Below are 10,957 nucleotides of genomic sequence, written 5' to 3' on the forward strand. Positions count from 1 at the left end.
GCTTATAGCAATTGTACCTGGTTGGATTCCTTATGACTAGCGCCGTCCAGGATTTGGGCGAGTCCCGTATGATCCAGATTTACGAAGCCCTCCCAGTCGTGATTCCAATCCCCAACAGACGTCACAACCGTCTGTGGGAGGCATGCCACCACAAACAACAGCAGATCTGGAGGCACGTCTTCATGCATTTAGGTCCGAAGATTCTCATGCTCAGGAAGCTCTCCAGCAAGCTCAGCGACAACTAGAGGCTGCCCAAGAAGCCTACAATTCTATTCGTGAGACTCGTGAGCGTTATGAGGCAGTCTATGCAGCTGTGGTCGACAGTGAAGCTCAGCGCTCCCAGTTGGAGCAACGCATTCGTGACGCATATGCATCACTTTCGGTCTCGGGCAACCCTAGCACCTCTCTTACTCCCAGCAGCTTATCACCAGCTCCATCTGGTGGTCAACCTGAAGGACGGGTCCTCCCTCCGCACACTTCAACAACCACTCAATCCCATAGCCAACTCGAGGCCAGTTGCACCCGCACTCACGACAAGACCGCTCTGGATAGCGACCCGAGCATCGTGCAAGGGCTGAGAGGCGTGACAGACTCAGTCTTAGATTGGCAATGGAGGCGCGTGAAGGAGAGAGAAGAGAGTAAGCTATATACATGACTTGGTGGATGGTCTCTGAGCAATAATCTGAATAGGAGAACTCGTGGATTGGCATGATAGTTGCAATCGAGGCATGGCCAGGTGCATTAGTTGTATGATTTGAAGAACGGGGGAGGAGGACTTCCTTAATACATCCATCTTTACAACACTACATTGACCCCATAGGGCACCATATCAACTTGTAAGACTTTGCTAAGGTAAGGGGCGAATATAAGACAAGTTTTTCTCTTCTTTTCTTCTTTTCTTTTTTCTCTTTCTTTTTTCTTCTTTCTTTTTCTCTTTCTTTTTTCTCTTTCTTTTTTCTCCTTTTATTTTTTTCTCTTTTTCTCTTTTCTATTTTTTTTCCTATTTTTTTTGCTCTTTATTTTTCACGGGAGCTCGATGCTTCTCGAGACACTTTTTAGCTACCGTACCATTATTCCTCCATTATGAGTTTCATCACGCCATCTTTAATGGACAAATACTTTATATGGGCATGTTGCTGCTTCATGGCATCGCAATGCTTGATAGAGACTGGCAAGTGTAGTAGATTTTCGTGCTTAGGACTGTCTGTCAACGCTTGGTCGCATACATGTATCGCTTAGGATCGATAAGGAAGTCTAGGCCTATCTAGAAACCGCCTGGCCCATAATCTGCGTCCTCGTCAATGACAAAACCGCCGGCGAGCACCTCGTCACCGCTGCTCAGCTCCCCAACTTCGTCATCAACATCTGGAGAGACAACTTCTTGGGGTTGCTCAATTGCGGCCTCCCGTTCTCGCTCGTCGTCCTCGTCCACATTCGCCCAGATCCTCTGGCGGATTCTTAGATTCATCATCAACTTCTTCCACATCCTCAGCACCTCGCGGGTTCTGCGCTCGCGCTCAAACTCAGCCTCCTGATCTTGCAATCCCTCAATGACGGCCCTCACTGCCTCTTCATGCTCGGCAGCGATGACCGCGCCATGCAAGACCGCAGTTCCTTTGCGTCCTTTGAACTGGAAACCCGTCAGGGCAGGAGCATAATCAATACCCAAGGTAAAGGCTGCTTGCGCTCCAAATTCATGTGCTACATAAGCGCCACCTTCTGGTATCATGGTAGGCACATAAACGTCGAGATTGCCAAATCTGTTCTTTGGTATAACTCCGTCCACTATGGGAGGCGGCTTGAACAGGACTGTCTGTTCCTCAGTGAAAATGGGTGTTCCTGCAGCATCTTCTTCATTTTCTTCGCCCTCTTCGTCACTGCCAAAGAGTCCAGTTCCCCTTTTCGCTCGTTTTGGGAGAAACTTGACAGGAATCTCATTTGGAAGGACTTCACGGCCCATCCGATACCACTTTTCCTTTGTCCGGGCAACTCGAACATCTTTTCTGCGATATATACGTTCCAAGGGGCCTTTACTACCGGCACCGATTGTTCCAGCCGTATTTGCGCCAGGTATTAATACTTCGTGTCGCCGTAGGTGCCGCTGCAGAGCATAGATGGGGTGATCCTTAAAGTCTGCTACGTTTCGAGGCATTGGTTCCCTAGATTCTGTCGCGTTCAATTCATTGTTCTCGATCTGGTCCAAGTCCGTCTCGAATCCACGCTTGTACGCTTTCAGCGCCTTCTTCCACCATCTTTCGCCATTAGCTGCGACGCTTTCGATGCGCATTTTCCTAGTCTTGGCATTATATGCCTTTGCATAGCGCCTCGTGACGTCCTTTGCTGTGCCATCTGCTTCGAATCCGACGACATAAGTCATGCAATTGTCGCGTTCGCTCGCTGGCGGCTCGAGCACCTTGGGTTTCCAGAATGAGACGGTCACAAGAGGGTCTACAGGTTGCCATTTCTGATGGCCAACATCAAGCACCTCTACCCAATACACCGGGAAAGGGCACTCCCTGATCTTCTTTGGGGGCCCGGACGACGGAACCGGAGCAATAGGTGCAGTTACTGGAGGCATGTTGAATGCAGTGGCGTTAGGATGGCCGATCCGCCGGCGGATGGCGGATGCTGCAGGGGACGCTGCCTTTACACCTGGGCTATCAAAGCTAGTATCATATTTGGGACGCTTTGCATACTGTTCTTCAAGAGATAATCTCTGCTTCTTCGGTGGCTTGCTCATGGTAGGGCCACCAGAAGCAAAAGACAGCGGTTGCAGTGAGCAGACAAGACGGGCTTCGACGCCAGCGCTCCGCAGTAGCGCGCAGTATAATTGCGCACCAACATCCCTTGACCCCTTGAGGGAAGCTGCAGCTTCGCGAAAGTCGGACCTCTCCATCGGGGTTTCAACATCGTCTGGTAATCGATACTAGGAGTAGAATTAGATTTGTATACGGGAAAACAAAGTAAGAGCCGCGCATTACCTCCTTCAGATGCTCTTCCTTATCAGCCCACAAAGCACGCCGTAAGCCTCTTTCAGTTACTTCATACTTTGTCCTGAATATTGTCTCTAGCTTCTCCAGACCAGTCTTGAGAGAATTGGTCTGTCCAAACTGTGTGAGATCAGGCCCTGGGGTCAAGTATTTTCTGAGATCCTTGTTCAACATGGACCGGCGGAGGGTGCGCTGGACTTCGGAATCGTTACACCAGCGATTTCTCTGCGCTACATGTGATAACAGACACAAGAGATGTGTCTTGTGTATGTCAATGCGACGTTCCTTTTCTGACCTGTTGATCGGCTTTCTCCTATTCACGGCTCTTTTGGCGGCTTCGCTAGCCTCGGCTCGTTTCGAAAGGTCTAATTGTATTTCCTGTGGCTTTTCTTCTTTGGTTTCTGTGCCAAGGTTCAGCTCCGGGAAGGAGAAATCTATATCCTCGAATTGGAGCTGCTCTTCATCGTCATCCTCCTCTCCTTCGTCCTCTTCCTCGTCCGAGTCTCGATAGATTGTTTGCATTTTTGGCGCGGGAATCCCCACATCTTCAAATTGGACGTCTTCATCTTCATCGTCGTCCTCGAGCTCAGCCGTGGTTGGTGGTTGCTGGACCGTGGTCTTGGGCTTCGTGGGTGTGCGAGCAGGAGCGGTTCTTTCGCCGGGGCGACGACGCTTTCGTGGTGGTTCTGCAGTTTCGGTGCTGGCAGTAGCTTGCACATCTACATTTTCAAGCATTTCCCGATATATGTCTGCCGGAGCATTGCGAGAAGTCGATGCGCGCGTCGTCCGCCTCGGAGCGCTGGCTATCGGCCGCTTCTTACCCGCCATGGTGCTGTGATGTCATACACTCAACCAGAGCATGAATATCGTGACAAGATGCTGCCAATTTGTGCAAATTGCGAATCGCCGTAACGCATATATTTTGGTCACATTCTTGAGAATTTGTGCCCAGTCATTTCTCCGCTGACGAGAAGTTGATGGAATTCACGGCGCCCAAGATATGGTAGGCAGTAAGTTCACAGCTGGGTAATAGTGGGTGCAAGCTTTGGACGCGCTAGAGCTAGAGGTCGGCAGGCTCAATGTAGGTACGCTGCTAGGCAAGAATTACCAGCGCCGCGAAGAGGGGTAGACACGCCGTTGAATGTTGGTAATACCTACAGATTAGTAGAACTGCCGCGTCTTCACGTGACCATCTTTAATTGCCCGATTCCAACACTTGAGTTGCTCGTCATACAACGCCATTATGTACTCCATTAGACGATTTGGTAGCTTTTGAAGCTCGAATTGGTTATGAGAATATGCTGCTCTTCTTTCAGTCCTATCATGACAATTTTCGGCATGACTCTTGGTAAAATGATGAGCAATACGATTCTTCTGTTGAAATGGCAATGATGAAGAACAAGATTTGTGCGCTTTCTTTTTGGTATGACGAGGACTTGGTAATTATCAAGTTCATCTATAAGAAATAGCCGCGAAATATGTAGACCTTCATGATTGCTATCATTGCTATGGCCACGAGAATCTACTGCCGATCCCGCGGTGTGACTGATTAGCTTCATGCAAAGTAAACTCTCGAACCCACACCAAAATTTGTACTAAAGCTCCCGCATCACAATTATTCTTTGGCATCAACACCCGGCAATTGCATCCCACTCAATCCACTTTTGCATAAACGCCTGCCAATATTAAAAATGAAGGACTCATACACCTTGCCCGCGGCGGCAGATTTCCATGTACACTTGCGTGATGGAGCCATGGCCGAGGCCGTGACGCCCACCATCCGCCAAGGAGGTGTCGACGTAGTATACGTGATGCCCAACCTCGTACCACCAGTGACCACAGTTGCTGCTGCTTTGGCGTACAAGGAGCGACTCCAGAAGATTGACTCCAGCATCACCTACATGATGACTCTCTACTTGCACGAGAGCATCACGCCCGATGTTGTCCGTGAGGCCAAAAAAGCCGGCATTGCGGGCATTAAAGTAAGAGGGTTCTTCCTACATGGTCTATAATTTTCCATGGAACGACATGGCTAATGGCTTCACTTAGTCTTACCCGGCAGGAGTCACCACCAACTCCTCGTCTGGTGTCATTTCATACGAGCCCTTCTTCCCCGTCTTCAAGGCAATGGAAGAAGAGGGCCTGGTGCTGAATCTTCACGGCGAGGTGCCCAGTGACCGCAAGGACATTACCGTCATGAACGCCGAGGCAAGCTTCCTGCCCACATTGCAGGACCTGCACCGACGCTTCCCAAAACTCAGAATCGTCCTAGGTGCGTACTATATTACCATTTTCCCAACGCTGCCTCATGGGTCAGCCACATGACGGCTATCCCCACTAACCAATGACACAGAGCACTGCACGACGGCAGATGCCGTCAAGGCTGTTCGTTCATGCGGCGACACCGTCGTGGGCACCATTACGGCCCACCATCTGTCCCTGCTCGTCGATGACTGGGCAGGCAACGCCTTTTGCTTCTGCAAGCCCGTCGCCAAGACCCCTGCCGACCGCAGAGGCCTTTTGGAGGCAGCCGTAAACAGCAACGGCAGATTCTTCCTGGGCACTGACTCGGCGCCGCACGACGTTGCAGCCAAGAAGAACGGCAAAGCTGCCGCTGGTGTCTTTACCCAGCCGTACGCGGTCCAGTACGTCATGAACGCCCTCGAGGACGCCGTGGAAAGGGGCGACATCAAGGACGAGCAGGTGACGGAAGAGTTCCTCACCGGCTTCCTTGGAGAATGGGGTCGCAAGTTCTACGGCATTGAGCAGAGCAGCAAGAAGATTGTGGTGAAAAAGGGAGACGAGGTCATTACATCATCGATCAAGGGAGCGGGCGTTGAGGTCGTACCGTTCCGCTCAGGGGAAGCTACATGGAGCGTGGAATGGCAGTAATTACATATGACCAGGGGTAGTTTGACTGTTGCCTGGTTGTAATGTTTGTTGATTGTAGAATGCCCACGAGGCTATCCATATAATCGACAAATGGTATATACAGCGCCTTGAACGAGGCAGTGCTCGACCCTTGCTCGTGAAACCCAAGTCTGTGAAACAACTGCTGCATCCTGGGATAACCTTAATGGTATAGCTGGACATAAGCTTCTATCACACAGTAAACCCCGTCATTTGCGCCATTGGCACAACTTAGACAACAAGGAAACAAGCTTATATCTGTCTAGGCACCAAGATAAAACCATGACGGGACACGATAATGTAACCTGGAGCTGACGTTCTAGATTTCGATCTCTGGCCGCCTATTGTACGGCAGCAAATAAGGCCGGCTGAAATCAGACCATTTCGCGTAATTATCAGTGGCTGAGCATCCTTTCTGGAGATAGCAATTCATTTGGTCAGACTCGGCCAAACCCCATTGAGTTTATCTCAGTATGGGTAATTGGCAGGATGATCTGCCCTTGGATCTGCAAGAGCAATGTGCCAAACAGCAAACACGCATTTGTCAGTTCGGGTATGTGCCCGTCCCAGTCACGGCCATGCAGTGAGACGGGGATCTGAAAGCGCAGGTCCGGCGCTGGTCAAAGCAAGCCTTACCTACCGGCCCGGGGTTGATTGCTTGCACACCGGTACCCGATAATAACTGTTTTTCTGGGAATCAAGAGGCGGGGCGCTAAGAAGCTTTGGTGTTGATAGCCTAGCGTTGCGCTCAACAGAAAACAAAAAGAGCCGGACTCGATTCCAGTCGACGGCGTCGAATAACTCCAGATGAATCGAACTTGAACTAAAAACGCTCCCAAGATCAAATCTCGATATCCCTCAAGTTCTCAAACCTCAGTCATGATTACTCACAGCGTCACAGCTCGGTTCGGAGTTACCTTGCGGGCAGCCCCGTCACGGACGCTTGGTCAAGATTGGAATCGCGGTTCACAAACAACGTTCCTGAAATCGGCCTTGGGAGTTCCATAGCACCCTTGATTCGATGGGGCAACGTCAATCAAGTTTTGATCTGATAAGTTTTCACATACTGTGTACAAGCCAAAGGGTTTGCGAATGTATAGTGGGGTTCAATAATGTCTTTATGGCGCGATAAGCCAAAAACCGGCCAGGGGTTTGAGAGATTAGTAGCCAGATTGTGGGAGCCTTGGCGGGTTAGAATCGCAGAGGAACTTCAAAGTCATGAAAGTTGCAGCCTTCACGGGCAAACCCAGGCCGGATGCGCAACCCCCCAATTCTCGCTGCGCATACTCCCCGATCCTTTGTACATGCCGTGCTTACACAAATACCATGCCCGGACTTTTCTGTATACCAAGGTAACATGGAGGGCAGATAGCAGGATTGAGGGGTACAAGTATTCGGTCTGGCAAACCAGCCAGTCTGGATGAAGAACCAGGCGCCGTTTTCCCTCTCTTTTCCAATGGTCCTTTGAGAACCAATGCCCGCCAGTCAAGAAGTTTACCCGCCAGTTTGAGATCCACTACTGGGTACCCAAGGAAGAGCCCGGCTCAGCGTCTAGGTACCTTGGGTACTGACGGGGGCCCTGTGTAAATGTACGCACGGTGGTGTTGGCAAAAGCTCCTCTGCTACATTGCCTACACACCACAGACTATCATGGTAATCCATGGGAGATCAGTCCACGACCGAGGGACGGATCTATTTACATAATAATACCGATCTATGTATGAGAAGAGTGGAAGGCCGTGGTAGGTTGCTGAGGTGTTGTCCCTCCTAGGCGAGAATCCCCTTTCCCCCTCCATAGGTGGAATATATAATATAGTACTCTGGGACTGCACTTCTGTTCAAAAAGCCTCTTTTCTCCTCCTCTGTCGACATACTCGTGGCCCTTTTTTTTTTCTTTCGAAAATTCAAAGAAATTTCTTCCGGAGACAAGGCAAACACTCTCCTTTATCAGCACATGTAAGTGTCAGCTTATTCTTCGGATTGATTCTTGCGTCTCCTGTGTGATCGGAGTGCCCTCGGTAGTACACCCCGTCCTCAGCATGCATGAGGGAACAAGACAAGATCAGCAAGTCCAGCAGGCCCAGCAGGCCCAGCAAGCAAGATCCCAAGCACAAACAAGCCCCTCCTCCATCCGTATTATCTCATCCCCACCAAATATGCCAGCTCAAGAGGAACCGTTGTTGGTCGTCTTGCAGCCGCTTTGTGGTCGGTCACCGGGGTCGGGAAACTCCAGCGTCCATCCCTCTCAACTCGGAGACCGCCAGAAAACGGCCGCCACCAAACCAAGAGGCTCCTCCTGCAAGCAGTCCAGTCCCAAGTCTCCTCCGAGTCTGTCTGCATCGGGATTGGATTAATTGGCGGTGAAAGTGGTTCAAATAACCTGCTTGACCCTCTCTTTGCGAACCCTGTCACTAACATAACTCCGGTCCCCCTTTAGACTCGACTTCTTTAAATTTTTGACTTTCCCACGCATCCTCGACCCTTCTCAAACACTCTACGCTTTCGTCGAAGGAAGAAAAAGAAAAAGAAGTCAGAAACCATGGCCGCCCGCCCCCAGAACATCGGCATCAAGGCCATTGAACTCTATACTCCTAGCCAGGTGAGTGACCATTTCCCCCCCGCCGCCGCCGCCGCCAACTCTGCGTGTTTTGTGCAATTCACGCGCGCGTCGTGTCTCTGGGGCACAAGGACCCCTTTTTTGGGCAATCCTGTTCCTGCGACCTGCTTTTCCTCCCAACGCCGCCCCTCATTCTCCGAAAATCGCAACTGGACCCTGAAAATTAACATTGCGGTGCCCCGCCATCTAGTATATTGAGCAGACTGAGCTCGAGAAGCACGACAATGTCGGTACCGGCAAGTACACAATTGGTCTCGGCCAAACCAAGATGACCTTCTGTGATGACAGAGAGGGTACGTAATAATTCCTCTCCTAGATCCCTCTGCCCAACTGCAGCGGCAGCTCGCTTCTCAATGCGCGGCCCCTCGACTGACACAATTGCATAATCACAGATATCTACTCGTTTGCCTTGACCGCTGTGTCCCAGCTGATCAAGAAATACAACATCGATGTCAACAACATTGGTCGTCTCGAGGTCGGTACCGAGACCATTCTCGACAAGTCCAAGTCGGTCAAGTCCGTCTTGATGCAGCTCTTTGGCGAGAACACAAACATTGAGGGTGTCGATACTATCAACGCCTGCTACGGTGGTACAAATGCCATGTTCAACACCATCAACTGGGTCGAGTCGTCGGGCTGGGACGGCAGAGATGCCATTGTTGTGGCTGGCGACATTGCCCTCTACGCCAAGGGCAACGCCAGACCCACTGGTGGTGCTGGCTGCGTTGCCATGCTCATCGGACCCAACGCCCCGCTCGTCGTCGAGCCCGGTCTGCGTGGAACTTATATGGAGCACGTCTACGACTTCTACAAGCCCGACCTGACCAGCGAGTACCCCTACGTCGACGGTCACTACTCGCTCACCTGCTACACCAGGGCTCTCGATGCCGCCTACCGGGCCTACAACAACCGTGAGGCCGTCCTGGCCAAGGCTGCCAACGGTCACGCCAACGGCAACGGTGCCGCCACCGAGTCCAGCAAGACCCCTCTTGACCGTTTCGACTACATGGCTTTCCACTCCCCTACCTGCAAGGTCGTCCAGAAGTCGTACGCTCGTCTTTTGTACCACGACTACCTCGCTGACCCCGAGAACGCTGTTTTCGCCGAGGTCCCCGCCGAGGTTCGCGACATGCCCTACGACAAGTCTTTGACCGACAAGGTCGTCGAGAAGGCCTTCATGACCTTGACCAAGAAGCGCTTCGCCGAGCGTGTGCAGCCTGCCATCCAGGTCTCCACCAACGTCGGCAACATGTACTGTGCCAGTGTCTGGGGTGGTCTTTCTTCCCTGGTTTCCCACGTCGACAGCGCAAACCTTCAGGGCAAGCGCATCGGTCTCTTCAGCTACGGCTCCGGTTTGGCAGCATCCTTCTTGTCGCTGCGCGTCAACGGCAGCACCGAGGAGATTGCCAAGGCTCTGGACATCCCTAACAAGCTGGCTGCCCGCCGTGCCCTCAGCCCCGAGACCTACGAGGCTGTAAGTTGCAAAGACACCAACCTGCTATTTATGTATATCCTGGCTCCTTTTACTGATACTTGACGAATCTAGTTCTGCGAACTCCGCCACAAGGCTCACCTCCAGAAGGACTTTGTCCCCAAGGGTGACGTTTCGACCATTCTTCCTGGCACCTACTACCTCGAGAAGGTCGACGACATGTTCAAGCGATTCTACGCCATCAAGCAATAGATATCAAAGGACAGCCAGCTGTTCTTTCCACGACCATGAATAAGGACCACCAATGTGGACCAGGGTCTAGTGGGAGGCGTATAGATTTCTCCCAAGCTATGACCGTCATGAAATGTTTGAACGAATTTACCCTTTGCGCGCGCCCAACGCGAATACCCCCTTTACAGCGGAGCACAGCAACAAAAGGCAATGCAATAGATGAGCACAAAAAAAAAGCTCACATCATAGTAACCGGGCTACAGCTAGAGCGACATGATTTGGCTTGTATATAGCAGGCTCTATAAGAGGCATTTGTTCTCTTTTTAATAAGACGATAGAATTTTACCATGTAAAATTTCTGCAAACGTGGATTGTGCGTCGTTATATGCATGAGTAAATGAATAAATCGTCCACTCGCTCTACTTTGATGCTCGAGTGGTGGTAGTGACAAGACAGACTGATGCGCGAATCATTATAGTGTATTCCATCCGAAATGTAACGGTTCAACGGCCTCTCTGGCATCCCTATTCATGCTAAATACTAGGCTGATGAGCATCCGGGGGTGCGCAACCTTGGTAGTTATATATTCCGTATGCAAGGTTCAAATAAAAATAGACAAGCAAAGAGTGCGATGTGTTTTCACGAAATGCACTGGACACGTGCTCAGTGCCTGAATAGTACCTAATGTAGGTGACTATGTAGCTCCAGGTATGCGCTAGATACCCCAGATAAGTACATATGTGACGGGAAAGGCTCTCTCTACTTGATCACATGTGC

At 51.0% G+C, this 10,957-nt stretch overlaps 4 protein-coding genes across 4 annotated transcripts; 3 read left to right on the forward strand and 1 right to left on the reverse strand.

Annotated features, from left to right (window-relative positions):
* Positions 1-142: 142 nt before the first annotated feature.
* Positions 143-655, forward strand: PFICI_14094 (uncharacterized protein; the record flags this gene model as incomplete). Its single annotated transcript, XM_007842675.1, has 1 exon — positions 143-655. The coding sequence occupies one exon, from the start codon at positions 143-145 to the stop codon at positions 653-655; it is 513 nt and encodes a 170-aa protein (XP_007840866.1).
* A 609-nt stretch (positions 656-1,264) lies between these two features.
* PFICI_14095 (uncharacterized protein) lies at positions 1,265-3,818 on the reverse strand (the record flags this gene model as incomplete). Its single annotated transcript, XM_007842676.1, has 2 exons — positions 1,265-2,926; positions 2,982-3,818. 2 exons carry the CDS (start codon positions 3,816-3,818, stop codon positions 1,265-1,267), a joined length of 2,499 nt encoding a protein of 832 aa, XP_007840867.1.
* Positions 3,819-4,681: 863 nt separating this feature from the next.
* On the forward strand, positions 4,682-5,882 carry PFICI_14096 (uncharacterized protein; the record flags this gene model as incomplete). Its single annotated transcript, XM_007842677.1, has 3 exons — positions 4,682-4,972; positions 5,040-5,262; positions 5,344-5,882. The coding sequence occupies 3 exons, from the start codon at positions 4,682-4,684 to the stop codon at positions 5,880-5,882; spliced, it is 1,053 nt and encodes a 350-aa protein (XP_007840868.1).
* Positions 5,883-8,439: 2,557 nt separating this feature from the next.
* On the forward strand, positions 8,440-10,201 carry PFICI_14097 (Hydroxymethylglutaryl-CoA synthase; the record flags this gene model as incomplete). The annotated part of the gene is made up of 4 exons (XM_007842678.1): positions 8,440-8,499; positions 8,708-8,810; positions 8,910-9,991; positions 10,064-10,201. The coding sequence occupies 4 exons, from the start codon at positions 8,440-8,442 to the stop codon at positions 10,199-10,201; spliced, it is 1,383 nt and encodes a 460-aa protein (XP_007840869.1).
* Between the last annotated feature and the right edge of the window lie 756 nt (positions 10,202-10,957).

The sequence above is a fragment of the Pestalotiopsis fici genome, assembly GCF_000516985.1.
Source record: "Pestalotiopsis fici W106-1 unplaced genomic scaffold PFICI_Scf_12, whole genome shotgun sequence".
Classification (NCBI taxonomy): domain Eukaryota; kingdom Fungi; phylum Ascomycota; class Sordariomycetes; order Amphisphaeriales; family Sporocadaceae; genus Pestalotiopsis; species Pestalotiopsis fici.